Raw genomic sequence first — 23,938 nt, 5'->3', positions numbered from 1 at the left:
AGTGTGAACAATACGACAAGGAAAAAAAACATAACAAAAAGAACGGCCTCATTTGTCCTTTAAACGCTTACCGTGGCTGTGGCAGTTGTCTCACTTGCCTACAAGTAACGACAAAGTAAAGGTGTAAAGACCAACGTCAGGCAGAATTTCGGCGAGGATAATTACTAGTTCTGCGCATGCGCGAGAGATAAATTGTGGTCTGTGGAGGTTTAACGTCCTAAAGCGACTCAGGCTATGAGAGACGCCGTAGTGAAGGGCTCCGGAAATTTCGATCACCTGGGGTTCTTTAACGTGCACGGACCACAGGTGGTCGAAATTTACGGAGCCCTTCACTACGGCGTCCCTCATAGCTTGAGTCGCTTTAGGACGTTAAACCCCCCCAGACCACAAACCACAATTTATCTCTAAAGAGATAAATTGACATGACTATTTCCCCAGCTGCCGCACTCTTTCACAGCTTAAAATTTTGAGACGATTATCAAAACACAGCATCAACCTCACATTAGTGCACTTTACCGTACCTACCCGCCACACTGACGTGACCAACGATGTGAGGAAAACAGTGCTTGCGATGAATAACATTGGCTGAATCAATAGTGTCAGTTATAAAAACGTAGCCGTGAGCAATAATATTTGACTTCGGAGGGCTCATAGTTTTAAAAATCGCACGCACGTTTCTAGAGCCAAGTTCTTTAAACTTAAGGATAGAAGAATTTAACACATATGTGATGAAGCACACTCGATACCCATCGGGATTATTACCTTAAATTATAGTTTCTGAGAAAAAAATACAAATTTACAAAGATGGTTAGGATTTCTAACGAACAAAGGTCCCCGCAAGTACAAAGTAACTAACTGTCAAGGAGGCCTCTCACGCATCCCCACGAGCCCCACGAAAAGGAACATGTTACAGGTTCCCTGTGTTATCACGCAGAGTTATACGTGTTATGCGTAACGTTAAGATGTTACCAAGACATCTTCAAAACCCCCCGACTTACTGTGCGTGAGCTGCGAACCTCTGGCGACTAGAACGCAAGGTCCGAAATAAAATATACGCAGGTAATGAATAAACCTTTCTTGGAAACCTGTGAGAAGATTAGGTAACAACTGCGAAAGTGTGAATGTGACTTACTGAAAACAAACAAATAATATAACAGCCTGTTATGGCACCAAACGAAAACTGTGCGTCAGCTCGTCCTGGGCACACCTGTTTGCACTGTATCGAATTGAATTAATATCGATAATTGTAAGAGCTGTGCGACTATCACAAAGAATGACCCAACAAAAACAAACGATCACAACGCTTGCTGTTGCTCGCCATGCAATTATTGATTCCGAATTACTTCGAAACTGCTTGAAACCAACCAAGGAAGGAATTGTGATTTAGTGAGGTGAATATATTCACGAAAAATTTCAGAAACTGCACAAGCTAAAACTGAAGTAACCTCTTCGAAAACCCGCTCTGTAAAAAGTATTTCAGCCCGTTATATTAGGCGCTACAAACGAGCTCATTTCTCTTTATATTTCGTTCGCACTCCTTACACAATAATGCTCTAAAAAGAATTGCTAACAATAAACGAAAAGTAGGCGCTCAATTACAAAATAGTTCGAGGACAGGCTATATTATAATCAGTAGATGTAGATGCGAGCAGAGCCCTTTTTTTAGCATAATCAACAATTTCGCCTCTTTTTTTGTAATTAATTTCTTTATTTTTTCAGAAATAATGGATCCTGGAAAGGGTCAAGAGCTAAAAGCTGTATCGACAGCTTGACTGGGCCCATGACCTCTTCTACAAGGCAGTAGTGGTTTACAGCAACAGGTAGTGTATATTAATTGACATCAACAAATGCAAATACAATATACAATAGCAGAAATTCAATTAAATTATTAACTAAACAGCATATGATTTCAAAATGTGTCTACAATAACTGTACTTAAAGTTTTGAACACGGCACAATACAAAAAAAAATTAGGCAGACAGAAATATAAAGAAAAATAGAAACATACATGTTCATGAAAAACAGCACTTGCAAATGAAAAGGTAAACACGCATAGCCATTCATTCTTTGAATATAAAATACATTCTCAGTTTTTTTACGCCGCAACTCATCACACATTTACGCTCATTTAGAGTGAATATCAGATTATGCTGTAGTGACTGAAATTTATAATTATTTTGAAATTTCGGGCGGAACCAGACATCATCATTATGTGTGGATAGTGTAACATGTCTTCTTTTTAGAGATCCTAGATTCATTAAAAACAGCGGCTTAACTACGTTCTGCTAGATTTGGTATAAAAAGAAAAAGCTCGCGGCGTGAAAACGCAATGAATGTAAACACCATTATTTTAGGCTGTCGTTTTTGGTGGGCCCTTGAGGTTATGAGGATCAGGTGTAGGCAGTCACAATGAGAATCTTCCGACTCGTGAGGGGCACAAAAAATTAATGTCACACTCTTAATGGCTCAATTTACGTATATACCTTTACGTGTACAACGAGGGTGTTGTTATTCGTTTATTTACTGGAAACGTACTTGTTTCTCAAATGCAGAGGAGCAAAAAATACAGTCTCTGAAATATTTTCTTTTGATGCGCGGATGGAAAGGCACATGTATGAAAACCACATAAGCCGATAGAAGCACAATGGGGAATGAGGTGAATGTCTGGAAAGCGGATTCAGACCTTGACCAGAACGCAGAGGTACAAATACTCACCGTAATTGAACTTGTTACAGGCGACGGCTGTGGAAACGAAGAGGGAACAAACCGGCTTCGTTAACATTGCATTCCATATGTTTTAAATTAAGTCATGCACACGCTGTTCATGCACGACAATAAGTAAGCAAGATGTCGACTTTGCCGTAAAGTGCGGTAGAAAAACTGTAAACTTTTTATGGCTTACCGTTGCTGTGCCGGGTGTTGCTGTAGTCTAAGGAAACAGAATGGCACAAGATATACTTATTGCATTCCAGTGTTTACATCCTCTCAAATTATTAATATAGGGAAATCGCTGACAAAACGGTAGTAATCGTCCCGAAAATTGATTCCTAATATTTTTGTTGCTTAAGAGAAGTAGCCGTAAACATCAACAGTAGCATTAATCGAATTTGTTTGGTCCGAGTCACAAACTTAGGATGAAAAAAAAATGTATCTGTGATGTCTACTTCGATCTGTGATGTCTACTGATGTCTTTCTAGTATTTTTTTCGTCCTATGCACAGAGCAAGAAATACAACAACCTTATTACTGAAAACATCTTTAAATATAAATATGTAGCTTACTTTGTGCGCTGAAGCTTTTCAAGTACCGCATCGAAACAAAATACGACATACTTGCTCGTTTGAGGCTGCCATAATTTTGGGCGAACAAATAGCATAGAAAACATCAAGAAAGCTTTCCAGACGATTACTCTCCGCAGAAGGAAAGGACAGGACAAACTATAGGCTGTTCAGACACTGATATTCCTGTCTTCATTACTCCAAAAATTCCACTCCACAGCTTGAAGATGCTTTCTGCACAAGCTAAAAGCTACGCGAGTGAAGCAGAATTTCCAGTGAAGCAGTAGTGAAGTGAAGTGGAGGAAGTGAAGCAGAGAAAAATAATATTTACTGCAGGAGCACTATCGTCAGATAGTGCTACTGCTCTAAATATTATTTTTAGACAGAGCGGTACAACATGCGCCTATCGTAAAAATAAAAGTGGACTGAGCGCTTGTTTAAAAGAGGATCCCCTGCAAAAAGCTCCAAATAAGAGCTTGGTCACACTTCCCTTTTTAAGCGGCCTCTCGAGGCGAGCTTTTGTGTTATCATAAAGGGCATCACAGGTGCCATCAACAACTCCAGAGAAAAAAAAAAACATTTTTCTTTCCTATAGGTTTGCAAAAGGCTATGGTAGAGAAACAAAAACATGGCAGTATGTTCAAAGACAAGAGGTTTAGTGCTTGAAATCCTTACTTCAACCTCCATCAACATCTGACTCCCTCTAAACCATGTGGCTCTTTCCAAACTCAACTAGGGTTAGGGATACGGATAGGAATAGTGGAATTTCCGCATACCGTTTCCCTGCCCCGTTTGTAGAATTTACGCTTGGACTAGACGTATGGGCTATTCAAGGAGAACTCCGATAGGCGGCATCGCATGTTGACGCTAAGTATAGGTGTCTTGTACAAGTAGTCATCCTTCCCCAAGGGGACATTGTCAGTGGCAGCTATCAGCAAGACAAAAAGGTTTGAAAGAAAGGAGATGACGTCAGAGGTCACCGGTCTCTTAACTCTTTCCGATATTCTTATGTCGCATTTTCACAGAAAGAGCAAAGACGCTCCAGGTTTTTCCGTAATACAAAAACAAAACAATTTCGTTTGTGACATCTTGTTGGTCGCACACACCTTAGCATTCAATATCAAAAATGAATTGGGCGTCTCAGAGCTTGCAAACTCGCTATTTCAAGTGAGAGCTAATGCTATTGCACAAGCAGGAGATGTAATTTAATAAATACTTCATATCAAAGCATACAAGTTGTATGAATATATTGAGGTTCACACAGCTTATCCGTGTACACGTATTGCTCGACCGCAATCCCTTATCGACTCTTACTAAAGGAGAGGTGCGCTTTAAGCGCAGAGCAATAAGGCGTGATAAATTTTACATCTTTGGAACGCAAAATATACCAGGGAATTTAAAGAGCCTTATTTGTTAAACCTTGTTACCTTATTCGTTTCACGTTTATAATTTTTACACTACGCGTGAAGGCCCATCCGCACTGGATGGTTGGTGAAAATTCACTCCGCATACTTTACGCGCATATTGCTTACTGCAGTAACGTTCAATAGAAAATGAAGGGAAAAAAAGCTTACCGTTGAACCTTCTGGCGTTTCATGCGACTGAAAAATTGAGCAACAGTCATATGAGTTAGTTCTCTGCGATATTTGACCCGCTGACAGCGAGGTAGAAATTTTTAACTAGGCGCTGCAGTTTTTAACCGCCATTTTTGTTCCGTCAGATTCCCTTGTCTGAAGAAAGCAGGCATATATAATCAACGTTTCCACATTTTGCAGGTTTACAACATTGCGCTCCTCATAACGCTTTCGTGAAATCGGCTGACTGTTATGCCGAAGAGCGTGCACTGCATAGACCCAAATTTGTTTTCTTTAGTAAAAAGTTTAAAGCTGTACTGTTCCGTATTGGCGCCGGAAACTGATACGGCTAGTAATGCGGAAAGGTGTATGTGCAATTGCAATGTTTTGCGGATTAGTGTACGCTGGGTCATTGAAACCACATCTTAAATCCTTTGCTATCTTTATATAAACTCTCCATATAGTTGTTAACCGCAACTTTCACACCCCGTAGCTTGAGAACTAAAGAAAAACTTTGGTTCGCTAGGATCATCATGTCCTCCTTATTCATATATCAGGCAGTGCAATGTTTTGCACATGAAGCAAATTTCGTTCACGCCATAGTGATGACAGTACATTTTTTTATTGCGCAAGGTCAGCTTCGGCCAAAGAGCGCCGTGACACAAGGTATTTCTGTCTACTCAAGGTGGGCTGAAAGACCGGTTTATCGAGCATTGCACCCCGTTTTAGCTGAACCCGAGCACAATGGAAAGCTTGTACCTATTGCAGTGCCGGCGGGCACCCGCAGGCACTACGGATCGATCCCCTCACATCCTGCATGCGAGGCGCAGCCTCAGACCAGCAGACCACCGCTGGAGTAAGTTTTCTCGCCATTTACAGCATTAGCTGTTATGAATGCTGAGCTGTTGACTCTATTATGAGAGCGTGTAGTATGCTTCTTGTCTAAATATTTTCTGGCTTGCAGGAAAACCAGGTTTTACGTCTTCTACTGAACTAGTGCTGGCCAGAAACCCGGTATTCAAATAGCATTGCCTCATTCCGCTATGTCAATAGCCTCCCAAAAATTTGTTTTAGACACGGAAATTTCTTCACAAGACCAACACAGTGAGCGCAAAATTGGCTCTGTTTTTAGGTATTTGGAAGCTTATACGCATCAAACCAAGAAGTGCCTCGAGCGAGAGAAGTGCCGAATATACAGGAAATGTGTGAGAGAATTTTTGTGATTTAAAGGGACATTACCTTACGATGCGCGCAGATTTTCAGCGTACAATAAAGTCAGTATCAAGGTGCTTGGCAAGCACTTAGAACCAAAGGTAGCGTTGAATTGCTACTACGTCTTCTGAATCGTATGCTAATGATGTACCTACCAATGCATTGAATTAGCGATCAAACCTGGGACACTTATTTAAAGAGCCTTCAGTGATCACTCGGGTACGTCGGCGGGCGGCCTGTGTTATCTTATCACCTTGGTTATTCTCATGGTTTTGCATAATGACAACCCCTAATCAGATTAGTACCTCAAGCTATAAAACTTTCCTATAGCTCTGCAACATTGGTTACACATCTTAGCGGAGGTCGTGTTTCTCAAGCACCATGAAGGGACGCAAGCTTTCAGGTGCCTAAAATTGTGCAGAAATCTTACCGGCGTGCTGGGTCTCTCCGAGATAGTTTCAGTGCCTGGCTGGAAGCATAAGCGGAAAAGAATTACAAAAATCCATATCCATTTCGTATCACGCGCCAGCCGACATACCGCGCATTTAGCAAATGTAATTACCGTTTCAGAGCCTGGGGTGCTGGTGCTCCTCGTTTCTGGCTACGGGGGTGAAAGAAATCACAGGAAAGGACACAAAAAGTAAAGCAGTAGTATCTACGTTGTTGTCATCTTTCATATTTAAAACCTTAGATTTTGTGCAGAGAATATAGGCAGAGCAATTGAAAAGAAGCCATACCGTGGCTGCCATTATAGGACAGAACAGTTGCGATACGCAGTGCTAACCAGCTCAATCTCATTTAAATTATTACGACTATACCCGATCAGTACTTGTCTAGGGCCATTCAATGCATATTGGCGGAGAGAAATACACAGGGTCACCTAATTCCATTATGTGTTGGCAAATCAGTGTCATTCAAAGCAGTTTGATACCCTTGCCGAAGGTGACTGTGGGGCTTGTCAGACCCAGGCTACACTTCTGGAGCTCTCCCAGTACAGCACTTGCCATCTGCTACGGTTGGCATGGGGAAGGTTCACACAGGCGAACCCGATCTTGTGACGTCAGTTCTGTGCAGGAACATCACTTCCTTCCAGCCAATGGGCATTAGCTGATCTGGTGACGTTACGTCCCTCCAGCCAATGAGATTTCACCGCTCTGGTAAGGCCACTGTTGACGCCACTGCCCGCCAGCCAATCGGTATTTTTGTTGACAAGGCCAGATGGCCGTCGTAGCCTTTTGGCTCCGGTGAGGCTTGTATATTATCCCATAAGGAGGTGTGCGAAAGGAACAATCATGGAGTAAACTACGTTGATTTTTCTTAGTACTGGTCGTTCTGACCGAAGTAATTTATCCATCGCAAGGGGTTTGTTTCATTACGAAAGACGGGAAACACAAATAAAGGGGCTACTTTGGTTTTTTTTTATTGTGCGTATTCCCAACAACTTTTGTATTTTCTTTTCGTTTTTCTGGGCCAAAGTCAAGAAAGAGGAAGGAGATTTGCGATCGGTGTTTTCCCGGCTTATGGAAGTTTTTGACGTGCATGAGTATCTCTGCACACACCCGATTCACACTAAGGCCGCACTTAAATGCAGCCTTGCAATTTTGTTTCCTACTACTGCGCGCAAGCCAGCTGAAGGCAAAAGCTGAAGTCTGTACGTACAGATATCTTTGGACTCTAGGATGCGTGAGAAGCGTTGCTGAAGTGGTTTAAAAAAATCAAGTTCGTTATCTGTTAATACGGCTTCGACCAAGCAAATGAATATCAAACACGAAGAAGAAAAATTGCGCGTAAGCGCTTTTAATAAAAAGCTGTGCGCCAGCCGCCTCGCTCACTCAGCGGCTGTAGCTGCAGCCAGGATTAACGAGAGCCGTGACGACAGAACTGTTCCTGCTTCAGCAGTCCCGCGACTAGCAGACGACACGTTCTGAATATTTTTGAGTGTCCCGAGACACTCGAAGCTTTCCCGTATGCTTCTGAGCCTCTGATGTTCCAAGCTACCTCTGCTATCCCGGGACACGGCAAACACACGATACCTTAAACAGAACGTCGTGAAACACTCCGGAAGACAGCGCGTGATTCCGGTTCCTTATGTGTAGATAATAGGCTGTAAAAACTTGCACGAGGAAGTCATAAACCGATGTGCCAACAGGAACGAGAATACGTAGCTTAGAACGGGCTTCAGCTAGAGAATGAACTAAGGATAGGCGTAGCGGTGGTCGCGTTCCAGTGATCTTTTCAGTTTCTGTTTTTCTTTGGGGTTTATATACAAAGAAAAAGTAATCTTAAGGACAATCTCACAAGAAAGCCTACGGTTTAGGCGCTACGGCTTTTTGCTGCTTAGCTTGGGTTCATCCGCTTCATTATGGTCGTGGCGATCGCATTTCGTTGGAGAAAAAATTAAAAAAACTTAGGCGCACCCACACTACAGGTAATCTTCCCAAAAGCTCCTCCCAGTGGCAGTGAAAAGATCGGTTTTCGAGCAACGACTACTTTTATTCCGCCGGCCCTCCAAGGTACTTATGACTGACAAACTGAGCACAAGCACACTAGAAAAGTTCGACAGTATCAGTGCCTGGTAAGATTATGGGAATGCGCACTGCTTTTCGCAAAGGCTTCAAACTTTTCCCCCTTCACAATCGCGACCGCCTGTGCTTCCAGGTTCTCTCGTAGGTAGCAGCGAAAAAAAGACGCAGTCGCTGCCACTGCTGCTCGTGGGAGAGAAGGCTGCACACTCCCCTCGAACTTGACATGTCTTTGTTCTTACTCTTCCGAAACAATAATAAATATAATGACGAAAAAAAGAACAGTGCCCGATGCAACCAATCCCGGGTTTGGTGCAACCACAGACAGCTGTCGGAGGCACGGAAGACAAGGGCCCCAATGCTGTCGTCATTAATCGGTTTCCATTCGCTGCTTTCCTCCAGTGGAGGGAGCGACGCAGGACGCAGCTGCAACTCAATTTTAATTAGACACTACGTCACCCCTAATCGACAAAAATTTATATTCTGGTGGCTTACGCGGTGCGTATGTCTGGACACTCGTGGTGGTTCTAATTCGGCAAACTCTCCAGGTGCCCTTTAAGAAGGTTACTAATATTTCCCAACACCTAACAAACAATGAAGCGAAATAAAAGAACTCATGTAGATAAATTGAAGAGCTTTTACTCCACATGTTCCTGACCTTTTAGAACGTCAGTGACCTAATACTACCAGCTATAAACTATGTTCACAAAATGACGTCATTTTAAAAAGGAATTAAAAAAATAATCGTTCACAATCTTGGTGGCAGTGGTAGCGAACGTCATAAAAGGAATAAGATATGATTTTAGTAGCTCAATTGACTGAAACGGTTTTCATAACTTTTTAGTTTAGCAGTTACGCGTTTGTTTGCACCTCGAAAGTTGAGCTTCAGAGCGCCTGTTTTACGCGTCCGGTGGGGCACACATTACATTAGAGCAAGCGCGGCAGGCAAATACGTTTTCCTACATCTGGTCGTATATCGGATGCACTGAGGGCCCACTATAATTTCCTAACCAGAAAGAAACCTTTAACTGCCATCGTTAAAAAGAGTAATAAGAAAATTATGGTTTCTGATCTTAGTATTTTAATGTACGCCGCCACCAGAAATATTACCGCCAACGAGCGGGCCTTTAATTTCAAAATGCCCATATTTTACTACTTCTCTAAATCTTCCCGTCCACTCTACTGGAACTTCAGACGTAAACGCGGTAACATGTATGGTCAGGTGTCTCCAATAGTCAGCTGTTCCGACCTGAAAATCTACTTATAATGAGAAAAAAAGGGCTTACTGGTTGAGTTTCAGTGGTTCTTGTTCCTGTCTGTGAAGAAAAAATTCGTCACGAGTAATTTTCACACATCTTTCTCGTGATTGGAATATAAGCGCATTCCTTCAGAAAGGCGCGCAGCGATATATAACTTTACTCCGGTAGTGGCATTTATTTTCCCATTATGCGGCTTTATTAATCCGCTGCATCATTATAAAAATGGCGTTTAACGTGAAATGAATGCTTATACTGACAAAAACGTGTTTATATCTGCAGAATTAGTGAAGCCATTTAATAGTACGAGCTAGAGGATACCGAGCAGCTGGGCGCGTTTTATTATTATTATTATTATTATTATTATTTATTTATTTATTTCGTTTCAACAGACATACGGGGCCTATTGCAGGGGCAGAGGCTAAAGGCTACAATGCCTGACGAGGCATCTGTCCCTCTGCAGTCGAGCGCAGTGCGCGTACGGGAAAAAAATTCCAGGCTCCATTGAAGATAAAAAATGGCAATGTTACTGGGTGTCCGCCAACTGGATCAAAAGTAACAGGAATGCGGTTAACAGCGAGCGACACGCGCAAGATTGTTGCTGTCCTTGTTTCTTGCTCTTGCATGACAAGGTAAGCGCTTTAAAAACCATTTGCTTGAATAAGTCCAAAGACATACTTCCCTACTTGAACAAACATACGTCAGTTCATACTTCCTTGCAGACATCACTGGTCGTCGGGAGCTGTCACCAGAAATGCCGGAAACAGAACTTTTTCGTGTTTTCGTTCGGATAGTTCGTATTTGCGCTGTTGAAATTGTGCTTCCCGGAAGCTTTTCCAGTAAAATATCTGTAGATGTCAATGTGCTTACTTACTGTGAGACCATACAACTGAGAACTTTATGAGGCTCATAATGACAATGTTTATTATTTATTTCTGTTAGTAAGCGCTTTTTTAGGCCGAATTAACACGAACAATACCCAGCAAGGAAAATTCACTATATAGTTCTTATTTGAAAACAAGTCGCTACGCGTGATATCCAGTCCCCAGTTTTTTTTTACTGTGCGCTTGAGAGAATAAACAGCCTCTATCAACAGAGGGAAAAAATTAAATCCTGGTTAACACTACTGGCATGTTTCTACCAAATAAAAACAGAATATTTTTCTGCTTGCGTCCCAAGCGACCAACTAAAGCGGTGTACCAGGCGTATATTAGTGTCCGCCATGGCAACAGCAAAATTTTTCTTGAGCGCGCCAGAATAATTTCTGTGGTGTTGATAGCAATGTATGCCACAATCCAAGAAGGAGCTTTATGTGAAGAGTATAAGATTTTCTAAGGTAATTTGCTGCGCCAAAGATTTTTTTTGTTCCATGAATAAAAGTTTTATTTTTGACGGCAAATCACAGGTTTCTAAAATTCGCTCACTTTTTTTCAGATTGGCATATACCGCTATACAAAGTTCGTAAAACTCTAGTGCAGCACTTACCGTTCCTGTTACTGGGCCTTCAGAAGTTGACTCCTATATAAAAAAGAGCGGTCAAATGAGTGCACTAAGTTGACTCCTGTATAAAAAAGAGCTGTCAAATGAGTGCACTAAAAACCATGTTACTGTAACCGGCTTAGAGTTGAACGTCTACAAAACGTTGCGAGTTTTTGATTAGCGAACATGTACTGCTACTATGACCGTAGAAGAAGGGTAGATATATGAGAGTGTACATGTCTTGATGTGCTGTATGCATTTTTTTTAATAGAGGAAGTTCAGAATGCACTGCACCTTAAATCATTTTGTTAAACACAGCCTTGTTCTTTGTCCTAAGCTATACCCACACGAAACGTTTTGTTTTTGGTTTATGGTTTATGGGGTTTTAACGTCCCAAAGCGACTCAGGCTATGAGAGACGCCGTAGTGAAGGGCTCCGGAAATCTCGACCACCTGGGGTTCTTTAACGTGCCTGACATCGCACAGTACACGGGCCTCTAGAATTTCGCCCCCATCGTAATTCGACCGCCGCGGCCGGGATCGAACTCGCGTCTTTCGGGCCGGCAGACGAGCGCCGTAACCACTCAGCCACCGCGGCGGCTAAACGTTTTGTTTTTGTAATGTTTCGACGTGCAGTAACAATGACATATTTCCAAGGCAATTGTTCACAGTACTGGAAAAAAAGTTAACTTCTGCAGCTTTTAGGCTTTCGCTGAGTTTAAATTTATCCATTGAAAGGGCATCTCACGTTTTCAAAATTTATGCATTCGGACATGCAGCAATCGCTTTCATCAAAACTGCTTCGTGAATACGGCTGATGGCAGATAGTTCAAAGCGGTTGATAATATGTCCCGATGTTTTTAAAAAAAGCATGCGTTAAAGGCCGTAACAGAAATCTTTGCAGGAAACGTATTGACCTATAGACTGTTGTAGCATATACTTTATTTTCCTTTTTATCACCTTAACTTTTCTAAGAATTGTCTACCAATTTTTTTAAAGCTGCACTTTGGATTTTTTTCCCATCGTTGCCCAAAAGGATAATTCGCCAATCGAGGCGACGGACGTCACTGCAGCGCCTTGGAAGGCAACATCCGGTTGCATCGACGGTAAAAAATAAAATGAGCAGAAACTCAGCTGTTGATTTTCTTTCACTCAAGGGCTTCAGTGCTTATATTTAGGTATTTTTAATTAACATCAAGATCAATGTTCATTAGGCTTAAATCTTTTGGTTTCAGCTCTATAACGACCCTGTTTATATGCCTTCGAACTGTACGATTCTAAAGATTCTCCTTTGGGCGCCAAAAGAGTAAGGACTAAGGACCATTTCTGGTCTTTCAGTGGTCCGCTCTGTTGCTAATAAAGTATTTCTTCATTAGGTCGTAATATAGCTAACACTAGTGAAAAACTCCGTTTTGAGATCAGAATGAAGGCCCAACCTCAAAGCGTACTCTGAGTTCTCGGGCGCACCCATCAATTCAAAAACCACCACGTACACGTGAAAACAACACGTTGTGCTACTAATCCGTTCAAAAGACAGGAGCTACAAGCTGGTTAGTTTATCTAATTACTGCCTCTTATATTTAAGAGAGAATGAACAAAGACACGCTCACAGTAGCGATAGCTACCGTAGCGATAGCTACATTTTTTTGGTAGCGATAGCTACATTATGGTAGCATTTTGAGCCTTCAGCGTGGCGGCGCGCCACCCTGTGGCTGCACCGCCATGCTGTCACGTGGTTGGTCACGTGGTGCGGAGCAGCTGCCGGCGGCGCGGCGCCGTGGCTGATCACGTGGTTCGTCACGTGGTTGGTCACGTGACCAAGTTTCACTCGGCCAGGTGTAGGTATCGCGTCACTCCAGGTTTAACCTGAGCTAATCAACCGCCAATTTTTTTCTTCGTATCTTCGAGAACGAAAAAGACGGCGTAACTGAACAGAACTACGGATGACAACAAACGGCAATGTGTGGTCGCTGTCATCAGCAAAGTTTTTACCCTAATTGAACTTTTCAGGTTCTTTATTTAACGAAGGCAACGTCAGCTTAGAAATAGCGATCTTAGATACGGCTACACAATGGGGCCAAAAAATTGGGGCTAAAACTACACGAACAATTTTCAGCAGGAATGGAAATTGGGCGAGTCACATGTCGGATGTTTGAGAAAAAGATTTTGAGAAAAATAACGTTGGTTTTCGTATGCCTGAAATACTCTATGGCACCGCGACTGAATCTCTTCCAAGCGGATGTCATAGCATTATTTTATGGCTTCATAGCTTTAATCATCAGAATGCCGACCTACGCACAATGCTTCGACTATACTCATTACTCATTATACTATACTCATTGCCACTCAGTCTGATGTTAACACGTAAACAGGAGCTTACCGTTGTTCCAGGTGTTGGTTGCTCAGTACTTCTTGTTTCTGGCTATCAAGATAAAACATTATTATGTGTAGTTCGTCCCAACTGGTACATTTCTGGTTAAGGAAAGCTTGAACAATGGTTGGTTATAAAAAGGTTGTCTGCGCCAGAAGGCAGTAAACGTAAAGAGGTGAATAATAAAATAATACCCATTTGGAAGCGTCTTAAATAAGTCTCACTTGCAATTGATTGACATTAAGAACAAACACCAATACTTCGTGTTTGGCGCTCTTTGGCCTTAGGTGCCCTTGCGCCATAAAAACCTAGCATCATCAACAAATACTAATACCTATTTTAAAAGGGAATGACTTTAGGGTTACCAATGTGCCTTGCGTTATTCGCCGGAGAAATCGCTTAGGCCTGAAAACGTATCTTCTTCTCTAGTGGTACAGGTAAACAGGAAGATTGCTAAGGCTGATTACGAACGACAACTTTCATTACTCGCAAGTGAAATGGATACAAGTTAGGAAGCATGAAACATGCGTTATCAGGTCACGAAAAAACATGCAGGTCTCTATTCGGAACATGGTGGAAAAAGCGCGTTACGACGAAGACGGAACAAAGAAGCAAGGACGAGCATTACACTCTCAACTGAACATTGATTCCTGAATGTACAGGTATAAATATAAAACGGTAAAAATAGTAAATAATCTGAGCAGCAGCTTAACGGGGTATTTCTCAACATTCTTCCGAAACACTGCCCTACATGCGATAGCAATGATGCAAAGAAAAAGAAAAAATGCACTCCTTTGTTTGCAAAAGTGAGTGTTATTCTCCGGCACTGAGAGCAACTAGTCCGGGAATTGATGGAAGCTTTCCACATGCGAATGTGCCGGGGAATTTGCATGTCAGCCTTCTGTGGCGCTGATTAATAGAGAATGCCAATTCTTAGCATCCTCTTTGGGCTATCAGTGAAGTATCTCAGTCGTGTTTCTTGGTTTCTGCTCTTAGGTGAATGTTTTTTCTGGTGACGATGGCTACTTTGATGATTCACTATTTTTACCATTTTCAATTTATGCCTGTACATTCAGGAATAAATGTTCAATTGAGAGTGTAGCACTCGTCCTTTTTTCTTCGTTCCATCTTCGTCTTTACGCGCTTTTTCCCCCATGCACGTAAACCAACTCGCCCAACTTTCTCCTCTAATATTTGTTTGGAAAATTGAAAAATTAAAAGCAGTTAGAGTTAACCCTGCAAGAAAGACGCAAAAAGCAGATAGGAGAGATGCCGTACTGTTCTAAATATTCGGTGCACCAAAAAGTTCCAGACCTACTACCTGTCCACTCTTTTAAACTTTTAGTGTTTTCATTTGATACGTCTTCTCTGGAGTACGACCTCAAGAATTCCAAGCTGCCAGCACAGATAAGAAAGTCTTTATGATGTGCTTGTATACTAGGCTATTCTGAATGGCGTTTCTAGCAGTGCAAGTAGACGTCACTGAGAGTACGATCGCATTACAATTGTTCAACCATAGATTAGGCAACCCCCTCTTTTTTCAAAGGAAAAGGAAAAACTACGTTCTGGCAACGTTGTCCTTAACGTAACTACGCCTACTGCATGATAAGGGCCTCTTAGCTATCTCTCGAAATACACTGGTCCTTTGCCGGCTGCAACCACCTCGTCTCCGCGCAGTTCCTAATTTTATCCGCGAACCGGTCTCCCACCCCCTTCTAAGCTTGTATTCTTTTTACATGCTCTGCCCATCCTCGTTTTTTCATTTCAACCAAGATGTCTTAACTTCGCGTTTGTTACCTGACTTTCCCTACTCTCTTCTTGTTTTTTAACCCCAGACCTATCACTTTCCTTACATTTCTTAGTGCCTTGCCCTCAATTCAAGCTCAACTCTTTTTGTTTGGCTCCATGTTTCTGTCCCATGAGTACTGGTAAAATACACTTCTGCATAATTTTTATTCAGGGACGCAGGTCAACTGACATCCATGATCTGAATGTAGTCACCAAGTGCACATTACCCCAGTCTTATTCTCCTGGTTATTTCACTCTCGTGTTCCGGTTAATAGATGTATCCCCTGATAACTTGCAATGCTTCGGTACCTATTTTAAACTTATCCTCCATTGTGAGACTTTTCAAAATTACAAGTTGTTATGAATGATTTTTAGAGCCAGCTTTCTGCTCTGTCGGTAAAAGTACTTCATCTGTCGGTAAAAGTTCGTGCCCAGTGTTAATTAGCAAGGTAATTTCAACAAATCGCAGAATACAACGATATTCTTCTTCAAAGGTTATCCCCAAACGTTCCCTCTGCCGATTTGTGAACACCTCTTGCAAACAGGCACTGAATAGTAATGGTGAGATTGCTTTTCTCTGCCTGGCGCCATTCTTTATTAGTATTTTATACTTTCTTTTTGAAGGGCTGTGGTGGCTGTCCTGCTGCTTGTGATAATTTCTGCTCAGCTGACTGGCAGTGGAACATATCCTTTTCTATAGACTAAAATACAGTCTGGAATCATCTAAAAAAGCATGTGTTTCACGTCCTCGGTTAAATGAGGATGAACGAATTCGCCTAAAACTGTCCACAGAAATTCACTCAGGAACACTAGTTTGGTTGTCGTCTGCAGTCTTAAAGATCGTTGTTAATAAGTGAAGTTTTTCCCGCTTTAATGTTTAATTCTCGATAAGTCCTCCAAAAAAAAAAACATTATTTTGCACGCTTTACTCTGCAAAGACTAAGAAGATAATATGCCAGCAAGAATTTCTAGCCATGGAAGAAGACTGCGTCTATGTTAGCAAGCTATGCCTGTCCAACGTATATTATTATTTGTCGTGAAAAGTTGTTCTTAATTCACCCTACCAGCCAAATGCACTATGTACAGCGTTTTTCAAAAATATAAGAGCGAAGAGGGTTTCTCAAAGACGCATAGCGGGGCTCTTATGCACATCTGACACTTTTAAGCTTGGGAGGGTTGAGGACACTAGCTCCTGCTGCATGCGTGAGATTAGGGTCCCTTAGTATGCAAAAGGAGCGGCACTGCAAGGCTGAGAAGAAGACTTCTTGGGCTGCATACTTTTGATGAAGACTGTACTTTGTTCAGTTTGCAATGACTTCCATCTCTCTGCACTCCTTAAGTTCAAATTGATTTTGAACGAACTAAGTATTTCGAATTAGTGCTCTTTCAGTAAGAACCTTGCCCAGCGTGAATTGCTGCTGTCTCCTTTGTGTTGTAAATTCGTGTTAACAGTTGGAAAAACTCGCCCGCAGTTGTACTGCGATCAACATTCTATAGTGAATAAAAAAAAAGCACAAGCGTCACAGCGCTTACAGAATTGTAAATGCTTTAAAATGTGTCGGCCGCCAGAGTAGGGTGGGGCCCAAAACTGATGCAGCACGTTTCATACAGGATCTGAATCGAGAAGACATGGCAGAAGTACTGGACTTACCGTTTCAGTTCCTGGAGTCTTAGGGGTTTGTGTTTCTGGCTACACAGAGAAAAAAAAATTATAAGATCAGGATCGCACCTCCGGCTTTTACCGCTTGGTATTGTTGGTGTCGAGATATGAAAACATTGTTGCGTGCGCATTTTCAGCGGTGCATGGAAACACATAAAGAACGAAGTCATTATTCACACGTCATAGTTGAATTTTTCAAGGCACCTTCAGCCTCGCAGTGCTCCAAATTGTCCATTGTTTAGTTTCAGTCAGTCAAAATCAACTATACATAATATTCCCATTTGCCTATCAGACACCATGCCTGGCATGATTCATTACTCTCTTAACTTTTGAAGTTACGCAATTTTGTTCCAAAATGAGGTTGTTTACCTTATCTCAGGTACCGATACTTGATTGGGTGTGCTGACCTACTACCATAGAGAGGTCGGGAATGCGTGTTTAGTCCGCTAATTGCTAGACTTTTTGCGACTTCTTCTGCAACATAACATTTAGACTTGTGCAAAATTTAGACTCTCTGCAGCAAAACCTACCAGCCTCGACCGTTGTTGCCTCTGTGTAGCCTCCAGAGTGTATGCGAGAATGGTGGCTGCATAAGGTATTCAGGCTTTTTTTTTCTAGTGACACTATTCTTAAAGTGCTGAAAAACTTAACCAGAAAAAAAAGTTAGAACATATGCTCTTCCGATCACATTAGCCCAAAGATTTGCAGCCTATTCACGAGTCAAGGGCGAGCAGCAGGTCTTGCGATTGCACGATATATTTCTATAGAGACACCTAAAGTTTCTTTGGATAGAAATGAGCTTCGCCCGCAGAAATAATAGCGGCAACAGCAGCCAATCGTCTCTCGAGGCGTGTGAAGGTCACAGCACCCAAGTAGCGCGGTATGCAGTGCCAGTACATAGTAAATGCTTCTGCCTAAGCACATTTAGACGCGGAAAGCAAGGACATTATGGTATGCCTTGCACTCAGATAGGAGTGTTATTGAGACCTTTCTCTGTACCCGACACTTGAACAGTTTCGTTCTAAGTCTTCGAAATTTTCAGGAAACTCAAACACTGGCCACGTCGATTGAGTTTATTTCTTTAGGGTCAAAACCAAAGTTGAATATTGGGAAACTTAATCGGATAGAGCACTAAAACAGCCATACCAGAATTATTGTGCCCCACCGTATGTAAAATGTGTGCCCGTTCATCGCCACATGTGTTACGAGATCTCATTCCAGCGAGACGGTTCATGTGGATGAAATATCGATGATTTAAAATCAACGTGACCTAAAAAAAGTTGCGTTCTAATCTGTGTTACACCTAGGTTACCCTTTCGCAGGAATGCATGCAGGCTATTCAGTGTTTCGTCATATATACACAAGGAATATCCCATAGAAGGTTGTCATAAACGAACGACAAGTTTATGCAATTGTTTTCTTACGTTAGTTGTAAGGACCCAGTGATGATGTAGCGTGTATAACATGTCTGCCTGCAATCATCGCCTGTTATCGGCGTCTCGGCAAAAAAAGTTAGAAAATACAATGATGACTTAACAGATTTTATAAACAGTTTAAAGATTCAATGGCACCTCTTAATGCGCCTGTATTTTCAAGATGTCATATTTTTATACTTTTCCAAAACGCCTGCACAGGCTTGTAAATTCTGGTTATGGCCTGCTCCTAACTTCGTAACACGTTTCCAAAAGCACATTAAACCTTACGTTTGTTAACAGCACTGTTGGCTGAATTTTTTTCTATTCTGTTACAGTAAAAGATTCAGTAATTAGGGCTGAACGCACCACTTACCGTTTGAGTGCTTGTCCCGTGAGGCGTTTCTGTGGTAGGCTGCCGAGCAAAACACCATCTATGTAAATTGTGTCACCACAGGAATGTTGTATTTATAGGCATTTCGCATAAGTAGTTCACGGTGTGGACGGTGCCTGCCTCCTAATGCGTACTACTTACTGGCACCACTAAAAATCCTCTGTGCGCAATGTTTAAGCAAGCCGTTAACACGAAGGGTCCTTGTCCCTAGCAGAATTCCATTACACGAGGATCAAGGAAATAGCCATGATTACGTTGTTTTTAGTACATCAAGTGCATTAGTAACAATAAAATAACTGTAGTTACAAGCACATCGTTAACGTCGTGTCTGTTCAGGAGCAAGCCATCTAAGAAAAGAAAGTTTTTTCTTTGCACACACAACCTCCTATTTTTTTTCCTCAAAAACAGTAGTGCATTAGGCATAATGACTTGTTTTGTGTTAGCGCTTCAGAATATGCAAAAGCGGTTACCGTGCCTTCAGTAGGCGCAGCAGAGGAACTCCTTGCAATTATATTTTCTTGTCACACAGGGATAGAAATATTGCAGAAGCACCAAACAAGTGTTAATCTTGTGCACTTTAGTGCGCCCCTCTTTATTCGAGTGAAATAAAAGGTAGCTATTGAAAAAGACTAAACAATGAAAAAAGGATTTAATTGTTTAGATTTCTCTAATGAAATCTTTAGAGACTTCAACACCGCCCATATCACACCCAGCATTGTCACAAACAACCACTGGACTATAATATCAGACTTATCAGATGACCACTCGAGCCTTCGAAGCTTTTTGCTCTATACAAGAATGGTCGTTCCTTAAAACAGCTCTCTATCAGTTTAAAACACTAGGATATGCCTGGAGAAATATCATATCAGGATGACATATGTCTATAGAATGCACAAGCATTTTCTGATGAGGAAAACTACCTGAGTACGAAAACATAAAAACAATAACTTAACCAAGTTCGCTGTCGCTGTCTTTTGAACCAGTCTAAATGAAACTAATACGTTTCACCAGATTATGATTCAGACCACACACACAGCATCATGGCAGCTTGTAATTACAATTATGCATGTCATTACAGACCAGTGCGCGACCCAAGATCGTGCACCCAACAGGTCAAGTGCATAAATTTCTGTGTAACAAACTCTCCGCCGCATTGCAAAGGGAATAGTGTCGACAGTTACAGGAAGCTCAAGGCAAGCGTTCTTGTGTAACACTTTAGGTTCTCTGAAAAACGTATGCGGATTATATATGCTAAATAAAAACTGGTCGTCGGATAAAGTAACATATTTTAAGAGTGCAAACCACATCCAAGCCGTAGCGAACTAAATTTGACATGCTTTTAAGGGCCAGTTATGCCTCCTCTTTTTACTTTAAAATGACACGCTATAACCGTGGCTCGTGTTCATCAAATGGAGACAGTAAGGCCCTAAGTAAATAAGGCAAGCGTAACAGGCAAGCGTAACAGGGGGCGGCAGAAAGTTAGGTGGGTGAGATAAAGCATCTTTTGGGACAAAGTGGCCGCAGCTGGCACATGACAGGAATTGGAGAGGTATGGCAGACGCCCTTGTCTTGCAGTGGACTAATAAGGCTGATAACAGTGATGATGATGATGATGGTGGTGGTGATGGTGGTGATGATGATGATGATGATGATGGTGGTGGTGGTGGTGGTGGTGGTGATGATGATGATGATGATGATGATACAAAAGCGGGAGTGGTGACTACTAAAATAACTTTCATCCAGAACAACAATCCACATGACGATTGCAGGCATAGGCCCGAGCTCAACACAAACTTTTTCACCAGGAATGGATATCAATCCAGTTGTGTTTTCTGAAGCAAGTCGTTTCACTCCTGTAGAAAAAACTTTCCTTGATTAGCACCCTTGCGAACTCTTATTTTGATGTTACTACTCTCGTTAGAAACCGGGTTACACATTTTGGATAACAAAGTTTAATCGTCGTGGCTTCGAAACGCAGACAAAGAATAGTCGTATCAGTGAGCGAAATGCGTAAAGGCTGCTCTTTGTTAGAACAATGGTCTAATTATTTCGTTGGCGCACCTCTACACATTGACCAAGATACCATCTGTGATGTAAAAACGGATCCTCGTGCACTATTGCTTCCTTACAGAGGGCCAATTTTATCTTGCGTGCAATGCCGAAAGCAACCAGCTTAATAAATTAAAGGTGGCGGAACGTCAAGAGACTTGGCCGTGGCATACGCTCGCTGGTAATTACGTGGCGAAGTTACGGCGGATGAAATTGAGTGCACATGTCGTAGGTGCCGGCAGCGCCGTTGTCTTTGGAAACGCAGTAATTATGCACTGGTGTTCATATTTGTGTCTCGATGGCAAAGGGCAGTGGATATTAAGAGCGATCATAACTGCCAGATATTTCATCATCATCATCATTAGCATGACTAAGCCCACTGCAGTGCAAAGGCCTCTCCGATTTCCTTCCAATTAGCCCTATCCCCGCAAACTTGATCTCATTCGCCCACCTGACTTTCTGCCGCCTCCTGCTCCGCTTTCCTTCCCATGAAATCCAGTATGTTACCTTTAAGGACCATTGGTTATCTTGCGTTTGAGTTACATGCCCTGCTGAAGCCCCATCTCTTCCTCTTGATTTCAAACTGGATGTCATTAACATGTGTTTGATCCCTGGTCCACTCTGCCCTCTTCCTACTCTTAACGTTACATCTATCATTTTTTTCCATACTTCGCTGCGCTGTCCTTAAGTAGAGCCCTTTTCGTTCGCCTCCACGTTTGTGCCCCATAGGTGAGTACCGGTTAGATACAGTTGTACACTTTGCTGTTGAGGGATATCGGTAAACTGCCATAAATGCCATTCGTAAACTGACATTCATAAAAGAACCTGCGAAATGCGCTCCACCCTATTCTCATTGTTCTAGTTATTTCGCTGTCGTGATCAGGATCTGCAATGACTGCCTGCTCTAAGTAGACGTATTCCCTCACCACTTCCAGCGCCTTGCTATCAATTGCGAGCTGCTGTTGCCTTCTGGGACTGTAGAATATTGCTTTGGTTTTCTGCATATCAATCTACAAGCGGTACTCAGAAGCAAGCCTGGATCGGATACTTCAAGTTCCTCCTGCGTGCACGACAGGGACGTTTCGTGTTGCGACGAAGAGGGGCGGTTACTGCTGGAAGTGACGGCGGTGAGCGTCGGGTGGGACAGTTGAGAGGCACTCAGGTGCCGTGAGATGCGACGTGAACCGTATTCGTACTGTCTTGTTCTATTCGTACAAAATCTCACCAGCATCCTTTTCGCCACAACCAAAGTTGCGAGAACGGGAACATTGTGCCGTGGGCGTCGAAAGTAAGAAAAGTGGCAAAGCGGATGTAAACGGGACACAAATTGATCGCTTCTTATGGGAATGCATTTGACTGTAGAAAAATAAAATACAGCAAAGATGAGGGACATTTCGTTATAAAAGGAGAGAAACCGATTTGCGCTGATTTAGTATCGAGAGGTGGAGGGCAGCAGGGTTAATTTAAGAGGATCACGAGACGTCTTCTCACCGCAGGAGGATCTACGTTCCAGCTAAAGAGGATCTCGACTATAAGAACGTTGGAAATATCCGTTATGACTTGCAGTCATCCCCAGGGCTACCCCGCTCTGTTTTGCCGAAAGAGCTCCGCTGAATAAGCGATGCGCGCATGTAAGCGAAATCTCCGTGGCGTATTGCCCTAGTGGTTGGACATAACCGTGACCCGATGGCCGTTGGGTCTGAAGAAAAGTTTTTGGAATGTGTAGTGAATTTCGACACCGAAGCGGTGGCCTTGCAGTAGAGCACCCGCCTCGCATTCGGAAGGCTTGGTAATGCTTGGGAAAAAGGCCTTGGACCAAATTGTTGCGTTGACAGGTCGGTGATTAGTTCCGCTGTCAAACAACCCTAAATCCGCCTCGTGCGGTAAAAGTCCACTTGTGGCCCTTTTTGGGCTACTAATAGCCAAAGGAGTGGCTCTCTGTCTTAAAGTTATAGTTATCATGCATACGAAATATTTCCGCAGTTTAAGCATCTCTTATACAAAGTTCATTCTCATTAGTGTCCTCAGGAAACGTGCGCATTGTTTTATTGCTACAAAAAAGACAGACGCTACGAGCAACACAGATTACATCGGAGTTATGCGGTACTGCCATTACGTAGTCGGCAGACAAAACAAAAGAGTGCGTAAGTGGATTGTTTACCCGATTGCCGTGAGCTTTTTTAGGTGAATATGCCTAGCAGTTTTCAACTGACTGATTATTCACTATAGTTTGCCAACTTTTTTTGATATCCTTAGTGCTATCGTTACTGACGTGCTTGATGAAGCTGCATTACGTCCAGACGGCTTTACTTGTGCCTGGGTAGAATGAGTTCGCATGAGTCAAATTGTCTCGTGAGTGAACTGTTGCTTTGATAGGGCACTTCACTCGCAAACGCCGTTTTCCATGGTTCATAACAAATTTAGACCATTGATACACTGCAAAGAGAAGCTTGTTCGGGGAAATCGCTCGTTACCCGATTTTGACATTATGACTTTACGCCGCAAATCTCAGCCACGCAGTTTAACGAAACGGCAGATATATAGTGAGGGACTTTGTCATTCTTCTTTCCGTGGCGGGGGAAGTGGTCTTCGGTAGTGTACTGAAAAGCACAATATTATATAGCTGCAAAAGAGACTGCGTTTGCTCTAATTCTGTATTGCAGAAAGAGAAAGGAATACTTCGAAGACAATTATTCGCAGTCTGGTATATTTGATGCGTTTTACGTGTGGTTTTGTTCTCGGGACGAATGCACCTTAACATCACGGCCGTCTAATAAGCTTGGTCTTGTTTCTGTACGTACTTCTGATGGGAGGCAGAAATATGCATATATAAGAAATATACTCTTGTAAGTAGGAATGCTTGTGGGAGGAAACCCCGCAACGAGATGTGAAAAATGCCACGCTAAGTTACAAATGAGCATACGTAACCAAAGTCTGTGTGTTGC

At 42.3% G+C, this 23,938-nt stretch overlaps 1 protein-coding gene and 1 long non-coding RNA gene across 2 annotated transcripts in view; both read right to left on the bottom strand.

Moving 5' to 3' along the window:
- Positions 1-70: 70 nt before the first annotated feature.
- Positions 71-2,930, bottom strand: LOC144111470 (uncharacterized). Its single transcript, XR_013310054.1, has 3 exons — positions 2,903-2,930; positions 2,716-2,742; positions 71-98 (listed from the first exon to the last, which is right to left on the bottom strand). It is a non-coding gene; the product is annotated as an uncharacterized LOC144111470 (long non-coding RNA).
- A 784-nt stretch (positions 2,931-3,714) lies between these two features.
- The window catches only part of LOC144109617 (uncharacterized), a 116,600-nt gene continuing 96,376 nt past the window's right edge, over positions 3,715-23,938 (bottom strand). Inside the window, exons 11-18 of the mRNA XM_077642436.1 lie at positions 18,927-18,965; positions 17,130-17,168; positions 13,700-13,741; positions 11,327-11,359; positions 6,626-6,664; positions 6,494-6,532; positions 4,852-4,878; positions 3,715-3,729 (exon numbers count right to left, since the gene is read on the bottom strand). Coding sequence (XP_077498562.1) covers positions 3,715-3,729; positions 4,852-4,878; positions 6,494-6,532; positions 6,626-6,664; positions 11,327-11,359; positions 13,700-13,741; positions 17,130-17,168; positions 18,927-18,965 — 273 coding nt within the window. The remainder of the gene's footprint in view (positions 3,730-4,851; positions 4,879-6,493; positions 6,533-6,625; positions 6,665-11,326; positions 11,360-13,699; positions 13,742-17,129; positions 17,169-18,926; positions 18,966-23,938) is intronic.

Source organism: Amblyomma americanum, chromosome 11, assembly GCF_052857255.1.
Source record: "Amblyomma americanum isolate KBUSLIRL-KWMA chromosome 11, ASM5285725v1, whole genome shotgun sequence".
Classification (NCBI taxonomy): Eukaryota; Metazoa; Arthropoda; class Arachnida; order Ixodida; family Ixodidae; genus Amblyomma; species Amblyomma americanum.
Note: the sequence above shows the minus strand (reverse complement) of the source record. Positions and strands in the feature narration are given on the sequence as shown.